The sequence below is a fragment of the Leptodactylus fuscus genome, chromosome 1, assembly GCF_031893055.1.
Source record: "Leptodactylus fuscus isolate aLepFus1 chromosome 1, aLepFus1.hap2, whole genome shotgun sequence".
Classification (NCBI taxonomy): domain Eukaryota; kingdom Metazoa; phylum Chordata; class Amphibia; order Anura; family Leptodactylidae; genus Leptodactylus; species Leptodactylus fuscus.
Genome location: NC_134265.1, coordinates 92,085,974 through 92,107,781, shown reverse-complemented (window position 1 = coordinate 92,107,781; position 21,808 = coordinate 92,085,974). Strand labels below are relative to the sequence as shown.

The window sequence follows — 21,808 nt, the reverse complement described above, 5'->3', positions numbered from 1 at the left end:
ATCTGAAATTCCTGGCCTATAAGATGCCCTTCTTGCTTGCAATTACTGAAGCCAAGAGAGTGGGAGAGCTTCCGGCGCTCTCTTCCGAGGAACCCTATACCTCTTTCTTTGAGGACAGGGTACGTTTTTGCCAGAATTCAGTACCAAAGTCCCTTCACTGGCAAATCTAAATCAGCTTATATTTTTGCCAGTCTTTTTTCCTGCTCCCTTCTTGCTTGAGGAGGTAAGACTTCATTCACTTGATTTGGGTAGGTGCTTGCGCATCTACCCAGTACGCATGGAAGCTTTCAGGAGATCTCAAAATCTCCTGCTTAATTTAGCAGGGAAATCGAGGGGCCTGAAGGCTTCTAAATCTTCGATTTCATGATGGGTCTGAGAGGCCATCAGGTTGGCTTTCTCCTCCAGGTTATCTAAGAGCTCACTCCAGGAGGGCTGTCGCAACTACATGGGCGGAGAAGAAGGCAGTATCTCTGGAACAGATTTGCTCGGCAGTTTCATGGTCATCTCATAACACCTTCGTGAAGGACTATAGGCTGAGCTCCCGTGCTTCAGCCGCGACGGCCTTTGGCCGTTCTGTCTTGAGCTCTGTAAGTTAAGTCAAGGAAACCCTCCCTAAGGGGATAACTTGACATCTCCCCACATTGTGCTGCTGTATGACGACAGGGAATGGTGGTTTATGTAGATAAACTGTTTTCCCTTAGTCATAACAGCAGCACAAGGCTTCCCTCCCTATTATTCATCTTATACTCTTGTATTAACACGTGGGGGGAGATCTCTGTGCCCTCTTATAGGGCCTAGTCATGCATATTTAAATTAATTGCTGATTAAAATATTCCATCTGTCCTACCAGCACGTAGAGGCAGAAATACCCCACATTGTGCTGCTGTTATGACTAAGGGAAAACAGTTTATCTACATAAACCATGATTATAGAGGTCAGGGAAGGTATAGAATTGAATCAGGTCATGAACCCTTCACCTAGGATAGGCAGCAAATGTTCATATTTTAATTTTCAGGAATAATTACAAAAACTTAGATTTCCAGTTTGTTAGGGGTTGAGGACTATGGGATTTGCTCAAATACTTTGTGACTTTTCTATAACCCCTAGAATAAACAGTTTTTTTTTTTTATTTTTTATTACTTCTGAAATTGCCTGTCTCTGGATGTCTGGAACTCAGTATGGCCCATCTTGCCCATTGCCCTGGCCCCGTCACAATGTTATGCTTTATGAGAAAGGTTCTATCTTCAGTATAGGTCTCTATTTCTTTGTAGAACTTCTTTAGCCTCTGGAATCTGTACTGCAGATAAGGTTTCTGCGATATAACCAGCTGTCAGATCATGGATAGAAATGTCCCTGGGCTGTTTTATAGCAGAAAGAACCTTACAGTCCTTCCAAGGTTTTATTATATCAATATAATATCTCTAGGGGCGCTTCTTCCACTGGTTGATAAAAATAAGTGATGCGAATTAGAAAGTTTAAGTTTTACTTACTTTCACCTCTAGGTACTAGAATTGACACCCGGTCACCTGGTTGAAAGGTTCTGACTTTAGTAGACTTACTGTAAATTTTGGCCTGAGTGAACGGAGAAGGATTTTGGACAATTGGTATGACTGCTGCAGTTCTGTTATGCATTAGATTTATATGTTCAATATAATATCTGTGAGGTATATGCTCTGGTTCCCATCGGGAATGTCTACCATATAAACCTCAAAGAGGGTTAATGCCAGTGAACGCCTGTAGCTCCTCCCTTATAGAAAACATTAAATAGGTTACAAGGAAATCCCAATCTTTTCCATCCTGATCAACATCCACTTTAATGTTCTGTTTAACTTTTCCACCAGACCATCAATCTAGGGACGATACACTAATGTATGGAAATGCATAATCATTTTAACAGACCACACAACGTTTTGGTGATTTTAGACATTAAGGTCGAGGTCCCAGATGGCATAAATGCTACAATTTGCCAGCGGCGGAAACTCCCTGGAAAAAAAACAAAAAACAAAAAAAACTGTGTTTTACAGTTACAGCAAAATGGATGGGATTCTAGTGAATCCCTTCACTGCTGTGCTTATTTTACTGCAAAGTGGACGCTCTTCGATCTCCAAAACAGTTATGGAAATCTCAGCATATCAATTATAGCTACGAAAATGACGACGTTTCCCTATAGATTTTATTAAATCAGGAAGTCCGTAGAGGAAACCTCTGCGAACTTTCTGTGCAAACATGAAGGGAAAAACCACGACGCATTGTCACCACAGTTTTTTCCCGCATCACTTTTCCTGCGGGACATCACATGTGGGGACTTAACTGACCAGGGATCACCTTTAGGCTAAGATTTCCTTTTGCCCGTTTGTATGGATAAACATCTGCGATAATTCTTTCAGGATAACCTTAGAAGTGTTCCTGAGAAGTATTGCTTCTGGATATCAGGAGCCATAATCTAGGACCACCAAAATGTGCTGGTTGTCCCTGCCAAACTTAGGAAGTTGTCCAAGCAAGCCTATAGCAATGCACGCAAAAGAAAACTCAATTACAGGTAACCGTATTAGTGGTTTATGACCATGTGGTTGAAGTGAGCTAACATCACACAACGGGCAAGATTGGTAAAAGTATTTTACAGATTTATAGGTAGCTGGCGAATCCCCCACCCCGATGAAAAAGCAAAAACAAACAAAAAAAAAACCCTGCTTAAATATGGGCTTTTGTTTTTTCTACCCCAATTTTCCACCCTGCACATGTGGAATTGACCATTTCCAATACAGTTATGAGAGTGGGGTACAAGAAGATGCTCTATGGTCAGTGTTTTCTTAACTCTAAAGTATGTACAGCAGATTGTGGTTCCTCAGACACCTCCTGTCTCTCAGACAAGACCTGTATCTGGTGCTCTAGAAATTGGTTCACCTGCTGTTGTACTTTAAAGTTCCTCAATATTTATTATAGTGCTTTTAAAAGACAGTTAAACCCCGTTTAAGGACTTTACCTGCATCCAAAACAACATATGTGGGGCTTTAGTTCACTGGTCTGAACAGGCTTTAGAGACACAGACCGGTTTAAATGTGTAAGTCTATGGTTCTCTTTTTTTTTTTTTTTTTTTTTTTTTTAAAGCTTATTTCAGTGCAGCTGCATTTACTAGTGAAGTCACTGCATGAAAATAATTACTGGACGAGTAATGGAGGCTTCATTGTACCCAAAGTCCCAGAACATATCTTTGCAAATTACAAGGAGAAAACAAGAAAGCTCAGGTGAAATCTGGAGCCCCTCACCATATATAGGTAGGAAATATAAGTGAAATATATAACTCCTTCCAGTCAATCTTACTGTGTGTATATATTCTTTTCCAATGGAAAATTCCACATGCTCAGTTATCCACTAGTTACAGAAACTGCTGACTTGCCACCAGAGTTGGTGTGCGCATCCACTCTAAAGTTTCCAGCGCCACTTACATCCCATGTCATCCAGAGCATATACTGAAATTTCACTTTTTATTACAAGATTTAGTGCCTGTGAATATAGGAGCGCCAATGGATCTCTACTATCATGACATCATTTAAACTTAATAACACTTCTGCTCACAGATTTGAGATATCACAGGCTCAGTTGTGGGGTGTTGAGGGTTGTGATGTCCATGTTGCTGGCCATGATGGTCCAGCAGAGTGGAAGCAAATTGCAAAGTTCTGTGGAATATGTTGGTGCTATATAAATAAAATGTATTATTGCAATACCACATGTGAGGCGTATGGTGTATCTTGTAAATAGGTTGGGGTTCTCAAACATGAATGATGCATGTAAACTGAGGATGCAAGTACACCATTATCCACAACTGGAGTATACGCCATTGCTTGCCCCATAGTAAACCACCTGTAAATCTATGCTTAGAATGGTAGTATGAGGCCAGAGTACTCCTATAGACACCCTGATACCCACTGATGGGAAGCTGGGGTACCCAAAGATTAGTGGGGGGGGGAAGGAGAAGTCAGTCAATAAAAAGACAGAATGAATTCTACTGATAAACATCTATGGAACTTTATTGCAACAATGTAAGTGCTGAGGATGAAGAGAACAAGTCATTTGTAAACTTGTAGAAAGCTTAAGTACTTAATGTCCTACTTCACTACACAACCATACACAGAGCACAACACCACCAGCCATAAATGTATAATATACTGGATACGTCTTACACATACGTCACAGACAGAAGAGACAAGCTTAGGAACTTTGTTCCGTTTTACGTGAGCAACCATAATAAAGACAGAAAACTTATGAAAGAAATGCTTCACAATCTTGAAAAACTGTTTAGTAATCTTTAAATCTTTTCAGATGATGCAGGTCATGAGCCTTGTGACCAAGATTTTAAGAATTCTTCTGAGGAATTTTAATTGTCACCTATAAAAAAGGTAAACGTTAAGTTAGTTGTTGTCTATAACAGCATAGAGTAATGTATAAAGAAGTTTATGGCTGAGCAGTGTGTCAATGGAAGATATATACTCACCGGCCACTTTATTAGGTACACCTGTCCAACTGCTCGTTAACACTTAATTTCTAATCAGCCAATCACATGGCGGCAACTCAGTGCATTTAGGCATGTAGACATGGTCAAGACAATCACCTGCAGTTCAAACCGAGCATCAGTATGGGGAAGAAAGGTGATTTGAGTGCCTTTGAACGTGGCATGGTTGTTGGTGCCAGAAGGGCTGGTCTGAGTATTTCAGAAACTGCTGATCTACTGGGATTTTCACACACAACCATCTCTAGGGTTTACAGAGAATGGTCCGAAAAAGAAAAAACATCCAGTGAGCGTCAGTTCTGTGGGCGGAAATGCGTTGTTGATGCCAGAGGTCAGAGGAGAATGGCCAGACTGGTTCGAGCTGATAGAAAGGCAACAGTGACTCAAATAGCCACCCGTTACAACCAAGCTAGCCAGAAGAGCATCTCTGAACGCACAGTACGTCGAACTTTGAGGCAGATGGGCTACAGCAGCAGAAGACCACACCGGGTGCCACTCCTTTCAGCTAAGAACAGGAAACTGAGGCTACAATTTGCACAAGCTCATCGAAATTGGACAATTGAAGATTGGAAAAACGTTGCCTGGTCTGATGAGTCTCGATTTCTGCTGCGACATTCGGATGGTAGGGTCAGAATTTGGCGTCAACAACATGAAAGCATGGATCCATCCTGCCTTGTATCAACGGTTCAGGCTGGTGGTGGTGGTGTCATGGTGTGGGGAATATTTTCTTGGCACTCTTTGGGCCCCTTGGTACCAATTGAGCATCGTTGCAACGCCAAAGCCTACCTGAGTATTGTTGCTGACCATGTCCATCCCTTTATGACCACAATGTACCCAACATCTGATTCACCGGTTCAGGCTGGTGGTGGTGGTGTCATGGTGTGGGGAATATTTTCTTGGCACTCTTTGGGCCCCTTGGTACCAATTGAGCATCGTTGCAACGCCAAAGCCTACCTGAGTATTGTTGCTGACCATGTCCATCCCTTTATGACCACAATGTACCCAACATCTGATGGCTACTTTCAGCAGGATAATGCGCCATGTCATAAAGCTGGAATCATCTCAGACTGGTTTCTTGAACATGACAATGAGTTCACTGTACTCCAATGGCCTCCACAGTCACCAGATCTCAATCCAATAGAGCATCTTTGGGATGTGGTGGAACGGGAGATTCGCATCATGGATGTGCAGCCGACAAATCTGCGGCAACTGTGTGATGCCATCATGTCAATATGGACCAAAATCTCTGAGGAATGCTTCCAACACCTTGTTGAATCTATGCCATGAAGAATTGAGGCAGTTCTGAAGGCAAAAGGGGGTCCAACCCGTTACTTGCATGGTGTACCTAATAAAGTGGCCGGTGAGTGTATATTACAATGGTTTTAGAACAATAATGGTATTGGCGCACACAACTGTTTGCAGCACTCACATTTTTCACTTCTGTGTAGGCCTCCAAGCCGTACTCTCCCAGCTCTCTTCCTGTGCCTGAAGCTTTATAACCTCCAAATGGTGCTTGAGCTCCAAAGACATCATAGCAGTTTACCCTGAAATATATCATAATGAATAATATATAATAATGAACACCCACAGAATAGTTTAATACACAAAAGAACCAATATATAAAAGACAAAATTTTATAAAGACAGCATAAAAAAGTGGGGGTACAGCCTGAAAAATGTGATTTTACACTAACAAACATCCTTAAGTTTAAATCCATTAATAGGGTGTAGCATATTAAACCAGTAGCACAAAAAGTACAGGCTCATCTGAAGAGAACTCCTTTATCTCCATAATAGTTTGTGCCTCCATTACTTAGCTGCTCATTTACATATTGTGAAATAAATTGGCTGGAGCACCAAGGGCAGCTCCATTGCTCCAAACTACTACACCCCACACTGCTTTAATACACTAGCCTGAACATGAGAACACAGACCCATAACTCTGTCACTCCAAGAAAGGGGGAAAAGTGGGCACAATAGAAGAGTGCGGAGCCTAGCAGTTTGGAGCAATGGAGTAGCCCTTGGTTCATTTGCATGCAGTGAAATAAATATCTTGGGAGCCAAGACATAGATTTTCATGGAGGAGCGAGGGGGTGGGGGGGTGGATTGGGGGAGGTCACCTGATCTATCTAACTGCTGCTGGTGTATTATACTTTATTCTGACAACACACTCCCTTTAACATTTTATTGTTGCACCTGGATCCAGGAATAGCTCCATGGAGTATTTGAATGAAGAGCAGTACAGTTCTGTCTTAAGCTGACCATAAGTACAGTGGGGCAAAAAAGTATTTAGTCAGTCACCAATAGTGCAAGTTCCACCACTTAAAAAGATGAGAGGTGTCTGTAATTTACATCATAGGTAGACCTCAACTATGAGAGACAAAATGAGAAAACAAATCCAGAAAATCACATTGTCTGATTTTGTAAGAATTTATTTGCAAATTATGGTGGAAAATAAGTATTTGGTCACCTACAAACAATCAAGATTTCTGGCTCTCACAGACCTGTAACTTCTTCTTTAAGAGTCTCCTCTTTCCTCCACTCATTACCTGTAGTAATGGCACCTGTTTAAACTTGTTATCAGTATAAAAAGACACCTGTGCACACCCTCAAACAGTCAGACTCCAAACTCCACTATGGTGAAGACCAAAGAGCTGTCAAAGGACACCAGAAACATAATTGTAGCCCTGCACCAGGCTGGGAAGACTGAATCTGCAATAGGCAACCAGCGTGGATTGAAGAAATCAACTGTGGGAGCAATAATTCGAAAATGGAAGACATACAAGACCACTGATAATCTCCCTCGATCTGGGGCTCCACGCAAAATCTCAGCCCGTGGGGTCAAAATGATCACAAGAACGGTGAGCAAAAATCCCAGAACCACGCGGGGGACCTAGTGAATGAACTGCAGAGAGCTGGGACCAATGTAACAAAGCCTACCATCAGTAACACACTATGCCGCCAGGGACTCAGATCCTGCAGTGCCAGACGTGTCCCACTGCTTAAGCCAGTACATGTCCGGGCCCGTCTGAAGTTTGCTAGAGAGCATTTGGATGATCCAGAAGAGTATTGGGAGAATGTCCTATGGTCTGATGAAACCAAACTGGAACTGTTTGGTAGAAACACAACTTTTCGTGTTTGGAGGAAAAAGAATACTGAGTTGCATCCATCAAACATCATACCTACTGTAAAGCATGGGGGTGGAAACATCATGCTTTGGGGCTGTTTCTCTGCAAAGGGGCCAGGACGACTGATCCGGGTACATGAAAGAATGAATGGGGCCATGTATCGTGAGATTTTGAGTGCAAACCTCCTTCCATCAGCAAGGGCATTGAAGATGAAACGTGGCTGGGTCTTTCAACATGGCAATGATCCAAAGCACACCGCCAGGGCAACGAAGGAGTGGCTTTGTAAGAAGCATTTCAAGGTCCTGGAGTGGCCTAGCCAGTCTCCAGATCTCAACCCTATAGAAAACCTTTGCAGGGTGTTGCCAAGCGACAGCCCCAAAACATCACTGCTCTAGAGGAGATCTGCATGGAGGAATGGGCCAACATACCAACAACAGTGTGTGCCAACCTTGTGAAGACTTACAGAAAACGTTTGACCTCTGTCATTGCCAACAAAGGATATATAAAAAAGTATTGAGATGAAATTTTGTTACTGACCAAATACTTATTTTCCACCATAATTTGCAAATAAATTCTTACAAAATCAGACATTGTGATTTTCTGGATTTGTTTTCTCATTTTGTCTCTCATAGTTGAGGTCTACCTATGATGTAAATTACAGACGCCTCTCATCTTTTTAAGTGGTGGAACTTGCACTATTGGTGACTGACTAAATACTTTTTTGCCCCACTGTATTTTGGTAAGACCAGACAACTATCTTACGTGTATGGAGGTGTTCCAATTCTCCAATGATGGCATATAAGGATTAGGCTGTTGGGTTTTGAATGCCCCAATCCTTCTGTTCTTTGAGAGCTAAGGCGCTGCCACAATAGCGGTGTATGGCCAGCATTACTCTCCAATACTGTCATTTGATATATCCAGTTGGACTGGAAATAAGATGGGAAGAATATGCAAATCTGTCTCCCAAGATGTAAACAGGGAGACAGTGCCTCTGTTATGGTGCCCTCTATAGCAAGCATCCTGAAATAAGATATTATTGAAGGCAAGAATTATTCCCAGTGACATACTGAACAAAGGAAGAAGGATGGGCCAGATATGTTCTGTATATGGATATAAAACCATTTCTTAGATTCAACTATGCAAAACAAACTTACCAAACGGTTCCGGCTCGCAGTGACTGGGATACGTAATTTGCTTTATCAATATCCTTTGTGAACACGGCTGCAGCCAGACCATACTCCGAGCTGTTTGCCCGCTCAATGACATCCTCAATGGTTTTGAATTTTAAAATTTGCATTACTGGTCCAAAAATCTAAAAAGGAGAGTTAACTGGTCACGATTTCCCAGCACACCATAACATCAAAAGCTTTCTAAATGAAAGGACTAAGAACAGATATTTCTGCTTAGCTTTAGAAAGTCAAGAATATTTTGCAAACACATGAAATCGGAAAGCTTTCAAGTCTTAAAGAACTACAGTATATTTAGTGCCAACTGCTATTTAAAGCCTTCATCATGACCCACATATTTAAGTGCAATGTGTATATAGAGCCTTGTACTAGGTTAAAGTTATAAGTTATCCACATACCCCATAGACTATAATGGAGTTTCACAGAGTTTCTGGCTGTTTTTATACTGAAACCGGCAGAGAGAAAAGTCCTCGGTGCAGGACTTCTCTACACTGATTTACAACAGAATCTGCGTCAGAGTCTCGAACACAGTTGTGAACCTAGCCTCAAAGTGGTTGTCCAGGCTAAAATTTAATAAAAAAAAACAAAAAACATATTCATGTGTCCCCAGTTGTTTCACTCGCTGCACGGTCTGGTCCTGCAGATCTGTTGTCTTCTGGCGGATGTAGCCGCTGCATGTGAACGCTTTGGGCAATCAGCAGCCTCAGTAAGGAAATCCAAGACATCACAGTGACGAGATGCAGGAACAGACCGCCCTGGGGACAGGTATTTTTATGTTTTTCACCTCCCTGGGCTAATTAGAAAATTAAGTTTAGTCTGGACAATCTCTTTAAGCTCCTGAATACAGTCACTGCTGTAGGTATTTTGGGGAGAAAAAAAAAAAAAAGTTTGATTAAAAGATCCTTCTAAAAAGTTCAGAAAAAAAAACCTCTATAAATGGCTTTGGCAATTTTAAAAACTACAGTCTAGCATATGGGACTTACAATAATGCCCAATGACAAGTGATATACAGTGCCTAGAACAAATTAAATAAAATCAACAATTAAGAGATTTACCTCTTCTCTAGCAATGGTCATATTGTCAGACACATCTCCAAAAACCGTGGGTTGAATAAAGTAGCCACGATCTGCAGCAGGGTTCCCACCACACAACAACTTGGCACCTTCTTTTTTTCCAGATTTGATGTATCCCAAGATCTTTTTAAACTGCTCTTCATCTACCTAAAAAGTAAAGTGATATCACTCAAAATCAGAACCAGCTATATTCAGAAGTATATTTGTAACAGTCCCAAGAAAAAAGTGGCACTATCGGTAGAATCCAACAATTTGAACATCATGCTTGTATATGTGGTCAAATGTGGATCTTCAAGGTGGTGCTTAACAACCCCCAAGGTGGTGCTCAACAACCCCAAAAAAGACAGGCAATACCAAACTTGTAGAAGAAACAAAGTAGGGGGGCACTCACCCAGCCGAAGAGGTTTCTTAAAACTTTGTTTCCTTTATTAGAACATAGTGATTAGAACAAATAGGGAGGAAGAATTGACATACCGTGACGTGGGCCCACGCCATGGTATGTCAATTCTTCCTCCCTACTTGTTTTAATCACCATGTTCTAATAAAATAGTGATAGATTTAGTCTGTTAGCAGGTCTTTTCAGGCCCTCACCTGGGGTCCTTGTTCAGTTTTGAAGTCAAATGGGTTCCCAACAACTCTGTTCTTTGCACGATGAACACTTCTCTCCACAAATTCATTGTAGACATCCTCCTGAACATATGTGCGAGAGCCAGCGCAGCAGCACTGTCCTTGGTTAAAGAATAGGGCAAAATGCGCCTGTTCCACCGCCCAGTCCACTGTGCAGAACAAATTAAAGTGGGTTAAAAGGTCTGGTTGTAGTGTATCCAAAAGATGGGAATACATGTTAGTTTGCCATTTTTGCCATGGTAAAAAGCAGCCAAGTCATTCTACTGTATTCACCTCTATTGGACTTACAGAAAAAGAGTTACAGACCAGCGCGGCACATTCACTTCTGTGGGAGTTAAGGAAAAAATTTGCGTAATCCGATGCATCATCACATATGGATGTGTAATCTCATCTCAGTCATAATGCCCAAAATGGGAAAACCCCTTTAAGATGTCAAATTCTGAAAGTTGGTTATGGAGGATTTAACTAGGAGTTTGTGTGGGAACGGAACATAAATAAGAAGCACTGTTCAAGATACAAAGTGAGGACTCAAGACACTTACTGTCAGCATCTGAAAATATGATGTTAGGACTCTTTCCACCAAGCTCAAGAGTTACCTTCTTTAGGTTAGATTTTCCAGCTGCCTGCTGGATTAGACGCCCAACCTACAGTTGAAAATTATATATAGAATTTACTGTATTGCAAACAAACACTTGGACCATTTTCTGCCATCACTACAGTTAGTAGGAAAACTATAGAACTGATACAATAAAAGATAAATCTACCAAGCACCAAAATTTTAGATGCATAAACACTAGACAATATTGTGCAAGAATATTTATACAAACAGAAAAAACTATTTTAGAGATTTTTATTTTAAAGAGGTCAGCAAAGTTTTCTCCAAGATTAAACACTTCGTTACTAGAGATGAGCGAGTAGTACTTGATCGAGTAGGTATTCAATTGAATACTACGGTATTCAAAATACTCATACTCGATCGAGTACCACTCGCTATTCGAATGTAAAAGTTCGATGCAGAACCAGCATTGATTGGCCGAATGCCAATCAACGCTGGTTCTTCTCCTACTTTTAGAAGTGTTCTCCGTGCAGCTTCCCCGTGGCATCTTCCGACTCTTCATTCACTCTGCCCAGGCCTGATGCCTGGCAGAGCGAATTCAGAGCCGGAAGATGCAGCAGGGAAGCTGCAAGGAGAAGACGTCGTGGAGGATCTAGCCCGACCCTCACTCGTGGACTTGGTAAGTATAATTTGATCGAATGTTGCCTACCCCTGAAACGAGCATTTTCCCCCCATAGACTATAATAGGGTTCGATATTCGATTTGAGTAGTCGAATATTGAGGGGCTACTCGAAACGAATATCAAACCTCGAACATTTTACTGTTCGCTCATCTCTATTCGTTACCATTACACCAGTACCCCATAAATGTAGACAGACAGACAAAACAAGTCATTGAACACTAGATTATATTAGGATGGAGGCCAAGTACTATATTGGCTAGGTACCAGGTATGTGGATACCATGTAAAGAAAATGTCAACCATTGATATACAGAAAATTCTATGCAGTGGGATGTGTATTGTGAATTAAGATATACAGAAGGTGCACCATTACTTAAATACAGACATAAACATAACCATAAATGAAAGTTATAACTAGACATAAAACCATATATACATAAGAGGAACCAAAACATACTTGAAAATTAAATACTAGCAAACAGTCCAGTCACTATGTATAACACATTTCATACTAAATAATAAACTAACATTTTTAAGTATACAGAAAACGGAATCCAGCATCCACCAGGCGAAAAATAAAATTTAACTTTTATTGCTTCATAGTAAAAACCATTACAGGATACCCGAGGGCAATTGCAGATGATACAGCATGGAAACCGCTACGCGTTTCGGAACTTCCCAATGCCATGAGGAAGGAACACTGGGAAGTTCCGAAACGCGTACTGTTTCCATGCTGTATCATCTGCAATTGCCCTCAGGTATCCTGTAATGGTTTTTACTATGAAGCAATAAAAGTTAAATTTTATTTTTCGCCTGGTGGATTCTGGATTCCGTTTTCTGTATACCTATATGGTGATCGTTGGCTGAAGTCCGCCTTCATCCGTGCAACCCGGGAAGAAAAGTCAGGATAAAAGGGTGAGCTGGATATTCTATTGACTTTGTAAAAAATAACATTTTTAAGTCCTAGGCCTTCTGTGCAAGGACACAACTCATTTTCCCTCTGCAATCTGCTGACTTTCATACTGCTTTGCTTTTAAGAATCACCAGAGGTTAACAACCACCATGAGTGATAATAAACCCTATAAAAGGCTCAAAGGATAACAGGATTGTCCTCAATTAAAAAAAAGCCTTGTCCAAATCGCATTTTACAGCTGCTCTTAAAACCTTCGACAAGGCGCTTCTGCACTACAGGTAAATACAATATGGAAAAACTATTAACTCTTGCACCTTTTACAACATGTTCCAGCCTGTAAAAGTGAGACCGGTACACCAAATAATTGCTAACCTCATGATGTACTTCTGTATGGTAAAGCCTCATTCAGTAAGCCCAAGCAGAAAACATACTCCTATTCCCACACATAACACATTAGTGATATTCTTGTTTTACAATGGATTTTTTTTCCTTTTACAATAGATTAGTACAGCATTATAAAAAATTAGACTTTTTAATAAGAAAAAAAAAAAAGAAGAAGAATTGCCATGTTGGGTGACGCCATCCTTACCTCTGTAGAGCCAGTGAAGGCAATTTTATCCACATCCATGTGAGAAGAAAGGGCAGCGCCTGCTGTGGGACCCATGCCAGGGAGAATGTTAACCACACCTGGTGGGAACCCAGCCTGAGAAATGATACAATATGTTACACAGATTATCTTAGCTAGAAGAATTTAAGGGAGTTTGCAAAACTGGTTCTGCACATAACATTATGTGAGGGAAACTCTGATCCAACTAGGACAATCCAGGACTAAAATGGCTTCTTGTTCTAGATTACTTCTGAAATCAGGGAAACTAATAGGGGATTGGGGGTGAAGACGGAGGATAAGCTGGCATCCATAGCTATTTCTGAGCTAATCCTCTGACCATACAAACAAGCAGCTTCAGAACCTGATAAGTGGTTTAACAAATAAATCTCATCCAATTTGACATCTATAATGGAAACCCATATTGGGCAGTAAACCTGTTACCAGGTCTACTGAACATACAGGGCATCAAGGCTGCATTTAGCCGAAGAGCAGCTGCTCTCCAACCTGGCAGCATTGCTATGGTTCACTTGGAGTAAAAAAAAAAAAAAAAAAAAAAAAAAAAAAAGCTTTTCACAAACGATACTTCCACCTTTAGCCCTCTATAGGCTTTCACAAGCGGCATTGAGTTAATGTTTAAAAGCAAAGGTCAACCATGCCGAAGTTCATGTCCTTCCAAAAGTGTGGTCATGTTATGTAACTATAGCAAACAGAAAATAAGCTTATAAAGCAATCATAGGTATACGAAAGGTCATAAAATAAAATGGCGCTCAAAGAAGGGAATCTGTGCTAAGAGAAAGAAAAGAAAAAAAAAAAAAAAAAGTTACCTCCTTCACCAAGCTGGCAACATGTAGGGCAGTGAGGGGCGTCTGCTCAGCAACCTTCATGACAATGACATTCCCAGTAGCCAGTGCAGGGCCAAACTTCCAGGCTAACATCAGAAGAGGAAAATTCCACTGCAAGGAAGAATAGGAATTAGCTCTGCTATCTGTACACTTACAAAGGGTAGCATTTATTTATCAACTTCACAAAGTTCTTATAAAAAAGGATGTGTAAGGTTTCTTATATTTGTACAACAAAATTAGCCAAGAAAAGGCCAACTACCACATAAAAGATAACAAAAGTCTAAAAATGTATAAATTTATTGAAAAATATATTAAATAATGAACAAGAAAGTTTCAGAGATAAGTGGTGCAACCACACATAAGTGTAATGAAATACATGCACTTAGGCTTACATAAGAAGACTATGCTGTATACTGAGTCAGTGCAATATAGAGAGAAAGAGATCTATGGTTACTCCATGAATTGAAAAAGAAAATACACATATGCTGTTTTTAGATTTATACATGGAGAGACCTGAAGAATCTAACAATTGTTGAAGATAACAACATCTTCATGTGATATTGCAGACACAGAAAATCATGAGCATTTTGAATAAATGATTTTACCTTGCATGTATATCAAACACTGATACGCGCCCCGACGCGCGTTTCACCACGCAAGTGGCTTCGTCAGGGGGCGCGTCGGGGAAACGCGTATCACTTGCGTGGTGAAACGCGCGTCGGGGCGCGTATCAGTGTTTGATATACATGCAAGGTAAAATCATTTATTCAAAATGCTCATGATTTTCTGTGTCTGCAATATCACATGAAGATGTTGTTATCTTCAACAATTGTTAGATTCTTCAGGTCTCTCCATGTATAAATCTAAAAACAGCATATGTGTATTTTCTTTTTCAATTCATGGAGTAACCATAGATCTCTTTCTCTCTATATTGCACTGACTCAGTATACAGCATAGTCTTCTTATGTAAGCCTAAGTGCATGTATTTCATTACACTTATGTGTGGTTGCACCACTTATCTCTGAAACTTTCTTGTTCATTATTTAATATATTTTTCAATAAATTTATACATTTTTAGACTTTTGTTATCTTTTATGTGGTAGTTGGCCTTTTCTTGGCTAATTTTGTTGTATTGATAGTACTACCCAAAGTTGCCCTATTTCTGTGTTTAGGATATTTCTTATATTTGTGTAGTTATCAAGCAAATTATAAAATCAAGTTCCTAACAACAAGACAAGACCAAAGAAAGCCTACCGGTATGACCTGAGCACACACTCCAACTGGTTCATGTCTGGTGTAGGTGAAATAGTCTCCATCAATTGGGATAGTTTTTCCATGCCACTTGTCAGCCCATCCAGCATAGTACCTGAATTGGAACAAAGAAACATGAGATAATTGCTAAGACACTGGAGCACTATTGTGCAGACTAAACAAGCTCCCTTAGAAGTTCTTCACTCCTACGCCCATGTTATAACCCCCATTCTGATAGAATTAACCAGAAGATGAATAGGATACAAACAAATCATGTAAAGATAAGTAAAAGATAACACGTGAGGTTTTAAGCCAATGCAGAATATACGTAGACATTTCCCAGGCTGAAACTCCTCACCACTGGGGTCCCTACAACAGAAGAGATCCTGCATTCCCTGCTTGAATAAAGTGTTGGTCGAGCAGATGCATGGCCACTTAATTCTACAGGACTGCAGACAGAAGAGTAAAAGACCGGACTATATTATGCCGGTAGAGATCAACTTCTAAAACAGACATTTACCTCAAGCATTTTAATACCAGATCCAGATCCACTGCATAAGATATGGCATAGGGCTTTCCATTGTCCAGGGTCTCCAAATTCTACAAATAAAACATTCATTATAATACTACTAAAAGCTGCTGTACAGATTGTTGCTATGAAGGAGGATAATGCATATTGTCACACGCTTCATCATCTGCCAACATCTTATGGATGGGATTGCCACCCAGATGGGACAGAAGGCTGGACAAATGAGGGGTCATAACTTCACTCAAAGAAAAGAGGGCACAACTTCAAAAATCGATAAAATCAGTAAACTGAATATATCCACAGGAAAATGGCCGACTGACAAGCGCAGTCTGCTCTTTCAGCCGATGAAGCGGCATGGAGGCGGTTAGGAGAAGACAGTGGTGTCACTGGAGAGTCTGGATGCCCCTGTGCTTTTTGAGCTAAGGGAATGCCCCCTGTACTTTCTGAAGACTCATTTGCATACAAAACAAAAAAACAAACAAACCTGGAACGGCGGGACAGATCAGAATAATAAAGGCAGGAGAAGAATAGTCTTTCTTAAGGCTTTCCGATGTGGGCTTAATTCAAAAGGGATACTAATGATAGAATCCCTTTAATGAGGTTTTCCAGGATAAACACTTTTCCACAAGAAAGCTGGGGAAGGTGCAAAGCAACAAAACCAAAAAACCCATACTCGCCTGTCCCTGATGTCTGCAACTGTGGTACTGTTCTGCTGCTCCTGGTGTCTTGTTCCAGCAGAAGTCCTCACCACATGACTGATGGGGCCAATCAGAGGCCTTGGTAACATAAGGAACGGACACAGGATGTTGCCGGTGATATGTGTGAGACGTCCAGGTTCCTTTCTGTAGCCCACTAATTGGCCTAAGCTGTCACATTAGATGAAGACTTTCACTGGAAGAAGCATCAGGGTGCTGCTGGACCAGACAGCAGCATGGAGCTCTGGGAACAGGAGGGTATGGATTTTTTTTTTCCTACCTTTCTCAGCCTCTTTGTGCAAAACTGTATATCCTGGACAGCCCCTTTAACGCTAGCTAAGAAGTGACCAGCCTCTTTAAAAGTATTTTCTAAGACTTCATTGATGACCCATGCTTCTAGGCCCCCAAGTGATCAGCTGTTTGTAAGCACTGAAGAGGCTGCAGCCTTTTCACAGTACGGTGCTGTACCTTTGTATAGGGTATAGGTATTGCAGATCTGTACTGTACCTTTGTATAGGGTGCTTGGTATTGCAGATCAGCCCAGTCATGTGAATCTGAACTGCAATAAGGCCATGTGACTAATGAACTTGCTACCACTTCCAACGACTGATCTACAGGGATTCTGGGTGTTGGATCCTCACAGGTTTTCAATCAATCAATAACTGATCATAAGGAAAGGTCATCAATTTAAAAGTCTGAGAAAACCCCTTTAACCCCTTAAGGACCAGGCCATTTTTTGGTTTCGCATTTTCGTTTTTCCCTCCTCACATTTCAAGAGCCATAACTTTTTCATTTTTCAGTTCACAGAGTCACATGATGGCTTATTGCTTGCGGGACAAATTGTACTTTGTAATGGCACCATTCAATATGCTGTGCAATGTACTGGGAAGCTGGAAAAAAATTCAGAATGAGGTGCAATTGGAGAAAAAATGCATTTGCGCCATTTTCTTATGGGTTTAATTTTTACAGCGTTCACTGTTTGGTACAAATGACATGTTACCTGTGTTCTACGTGTCAGTACGAACGCGGTGATACCAAATTTATATAGTATTTGAAATGTTTTGATATTTTAAAAAAAATGATAAACTTTGCAAAATAGAAAAAAAAATTTGTGTCATCATATTCTAACACCTGTAACTTTTTCATATTTCCATGTATGGAGCTGGTTGTGGTGTCTTTTTATGCGGGACAAGATGACGTTTCTATTGATACCATTTGGGGAAAGATCTGATGGTTTGATCACTTCTTATTCAATTTTTTTATAGGAGGCAAAGTGTTGAAAAAAACGCTATTTGGCTATTTTTATTGCCGCTATGTTGTTCGCAGTACGGGATAAATGTTTTAATATTCTAATAGTTCGGGCATTTTGGAGCGCGGGGATACCTAATATGTTTATGTTTAATGTTCTTTAATTACTTTTATAGCTGATCTAGGGAAAGGGGGGTGATTTGAACTTTTATATTTTTTTAATTTTTTCAATACTTTTAAAAACTTTTTTTTTTTTTTTTTTTATTATACATTTATGATCAGACCCCTTAGGTACCTTGAAACCTAGGGAGTCTGATCGCTCATACTATTCACTGCAATACTACAGTATTGCAGTGAATAGGAAAATCCCAGCACTTCTATTAGACGATGCCTCTGGCATCGTCTAATAGATCTAGTGCAGAGACAAGCCTGGAAGCCTTCAATAGGCTTCCGGCTGTCATAGCAACTGATCACCGCCCTCATGTGACGTTCAGGAGGGCGGCGATCGGCAAAACATGGCGGCGCCCGTGCCGCCGTTTACACACTGCGGTCACGTTTGACCACAGTGTGTAAAGGGTTAACAGCAGCGATCGGCTCGGGCACCGACCGCTGCTGTTAGTGGCAGGTCCTGGCTGTATGATACAGCCGGCATCTACCGTGTATGGAGCGAGCTCAGCGTGTGAGCTCGCTCCATACATCCCCATCGCTAAGGGGTTAATATACATATGTGGTAGTCTTTAAGATCAAGTGTGGCACTTTGCTAGTATGTCATCTCACACCAGCAACAAGACAGTGCCATTTCGACTTAATTTTTGGACAATGCCTGCCTCCTCTTCCTCCTCCTACCCCCTGCTGCCTACAATTGGTAACAATGATGGCATAGTGGAAGAATATTCTATCCTAGTGGGGCCACAATGTCACAGTGGAACTCCATGGCAGTGTGGCTATTAGCTACCGCAGTCCCACTTCTCTCCGCATTATTTAAGTGGGTTTGGGGTTTGAAACCTCAAACGTAGATCAGATGCAGGTGTGAACGTAGCCTTAGTGCCAAAGCACTTGCTTCAAATTACCAAAGAGCTGAATCATATCCAATCCATTGGGGCTAATAACTGCAGGTTTTCACTGCTTTTATTCATTTAATTTATTTAATCACTGTTCCACAAATGTAATGACTATCTCTGTTCTGTAACATCAATGTGCCATAGAGGAGCTGCTGTGGCCCCCCACTATAATATTCCACCAATCATGGTCTTCATTGTGGGCAGTATGGCACATGAGGGAACGGAGAAGGCACCGCCCCAGTAATTTGTATGAATGCAAGGTAAATAATGGCAGGGACCTTCTGGCAATGTACATTATGTGATTTTCCTGGCAGCACAACACAGTAACACAAGAAGATTGCACAAGCACAAGCCACCATGATTGTTAACTACACCTTAAAGGAACATTAGTGAACAAACAAGTACACTAGGCCCATCTGAGCACACACAGTACATTTACAGAGAGGGTGTGGAGAATGAATGACAGCCACACAGGATTTTCATAGCTTAATAATGCTTATCTGTATTAGTCCATATTTCAAGCCAAATTAGGACACAACTAGAGAACTGCCATTTACTATAACTGCAGTAACAAGTGCAACCACATTTATGAGCAGGGCGCTATACTGATGTACACAATTAAGGGAACACAGATCTGTAGCCCCATTATCCTTCTGGTCGGTGGAGGTCCTGGGCAATATTGAATTCGGTATCCCTTAACCAGCACTTTCTCTTAAACTTATATCAAACCTATACTTACAGCTAGTATAGCTCGGTCCCTCTCAATAAGATCTGCCAACCTATTTATCAGGACTCCCCTTTGTGAGGCATCCGTTCTCCTCCATGGTGATCCCAACTTAAATGCATCTCGTGCAGCTTTCACCGCCTTGTCAACATCTGCCTAGAAAAGAAAATCATTGAACCAAGACCATTATTAAATAAATAAAAAGTTGTAAAAGCATACTCTATATTTACAGAAAAATAAAATGAGATTAGTATTTGCATGAAACAGGCATAATGTCATATAGTAAACCCCAATTTGTACTGTTAGCAAGTACTGCCACCTGAGGATTGGTTAGTACATGCATATTAATACTGATAGGCTTGATAAGAGAATTAAACCACACAATATCCTATTATAACAAGCTGAGTCGTATACAGTACCCGCAGCTACAATTTATAATAGAACAGATTTTTGGAAGTTGATAAAAACTACAGCTCAGTCACAGATAAAATACTATAATAACCATGTTGAACAATGGTTAGAAATTAGGTCCAACAACGGAAATAGAAGAACATGTGACAATAGCCAGATATGCTTTATCATCTCCGAAATCAAGATTGCAAGATAGCATTGTATAAGCAGCTTCATCAACAGCCAATACAATTCAGATTGGGCAGAGCTAGTCAAGTAACTTTCTGGGGTCTTCAAGGCAATGCCGTTTGGGACCCATCCAACTAAAGAATTGCCTCAATAGTTGGAAAGAAGCAATGGCAAAAGAGGTCTAAAGGATTCCAATAAGAGTTCGCATTTGTCCTGTTATAAAAGCTACAGATGGCAATGACAATTCTCATTTTTTGACTTGGCTTACGCTCTTTTCTTCTATCATGAGTGACTATATGGAAGGTTTTAAGGTTCTCCCTAGCAAAACTAATAGATGACTGGGAGACCCATTTTGTATAAACTTTGTATTGCCAGATACAGAATTTTCTACTTGGGTAGGCGGGGGTGTAATGGGTGTCACTTGAAATAGCTGTATCTCTGATTGAATTACTTATAAAACTCAGCCGTAAAGAAGTATACTAATGGAGGCCTATGGCTACACCTGACATATTCGCAGCTCCTGAGATAGATTTGAATTCCAATGCATTGAACAAATGTAAGTGTACTTTACCTTACAGAGATTAGAGGGTGGGGGAATTTACCTTTTGCTGCTCAAAAATGCCTCAAAGGGTAATATTCTGTTGGGAGGGTTAGTGATTTACTAACTATTAAAGAGTCAAGGCACTCCTATATACAGTAGTATGGTAATGCTGACAAGCCAGTGTAGGATTATAAAGGCAGAGTATGTTCACATATTTTACTCATTTACGTTGAACAAAAAAAATGGGATCTACAGACAAAAGTATAAGAAAGATTGCGCGCGTTTAACTCTCCCACTTCCGGGACCCCCTTCCCCCCTGCCTTTCTTCAGGCTCATATTACGGTTATACCCAAAGAGGGGAGGGACCCTCTGCTTTGTGCTAACTACAGACCAATCTCGCTCCTGAATACGGACGCTAAGCTATATGCCAAGTTAATTGCCATTCGTCTGGGCCCTTTCATGGGAGAACTTGTACATCCTGACCAAGTGGGGTTTATCCCTTGTAGGGAGGCCCGGGATAACACCCTGAGAGCCTTCTCTGCGATCCATCATGCACAGCGTTCGCGAACTCCCATGATGCTGCTATCTCTTGACGCGGAGAAGGCTTTTGATAGGGTGGATTGGAGGTTCCTAGAGGCCACCTTGGCTCAGATAGGTCTTGGACCCGCCATGATTATGCGTATTCAGGCTCTCTACAGCTCTCCTATGGCTCGGGTCCGGGTCAATGGCTCGCTCTCCTCCCCCTTCACTATTTATAATGGTACTAGGCAGGGTTGCCCGCTTTCCCCCCTCTTATATGCGCTAGTGATGGAGCACTTTTTAATCGCTATTAGGAATAACCCTGATATCCGAGGCCTGCAGATTCACAGTCGTCATCTAAAGGTGTCTGCTTTTGTGGATGACGTTCTGTTTGTCACTAGCCCGCTTACTTCGCTTCCCTCTATCCTTAAAGAGATTAGTGCTTACAGCTTCTTTAGCAATTATAAGATTAACCTGTCGAAGAGCACAGCCCTAGATGTTTCACTGCTGCCATCGGCCCTTGGTTCCTTGCGCTCTTCCT

At 41.0% G+C, this 21,808-nt stretch overlaps 1 protein-coding gene across 1 annotated transcript in view; it reads right to left on the bottom strand.

The window, feature by feature from the left end:
• Nucleotides 1-4,022: 4,022 nt before the first annotated feature.
• The window catches only part of LOC142203104 (aldehyde dehydrogenase, mitochondrial-like), a 34,498-nt gene continuing 16,712 nt past the window's right edge, over nt 4,023-21,808 (bottom strand). The window contains exons 3-13 of the mRNA XM_075273598.1: nt 19,644-19,784; nt 15,892-15,971; nt 15,375-15,486; nt 14,103-14,231; nt 13,261-13,374; nt 11,063-11,165; nt 10,486-10,670; nt 9,877-10,041; nt 8,789-8,946; nt 5,937-6,051; nt 4,023-4,386 (exon numbers count right to left, since the gene is read on the bottom strand). Of these exons, the coding sequence (XP_075129699.1) occupies nt 4,354-4,386; nt 5,937-6,051; nt 8,789-8,946; nt 9,877-10,041; nt 10,486-10,670; nt 11,063-11,165; nt 13,261-13,374; nt 14,103-14,231; nt 15,375-15,486; nt 15,892-15,971; nt 19,644-19,784 (1,335 nt within the window). The 3' untranslated portion in view covers nt 4,023-4,353. The remainder of the gene's footprint in view (nt 4,387-5,936; nt 6,052-8,788; nt 8,947-9,876; nt 10,042-10,485; nt 10,671-11,062; nt 11,166-13,260; nt 13,375-14,102; nt 14,232-15,374; nt 15,487-15,891; nt 15,972-19,643; nt 19,785-21,808) is intronic.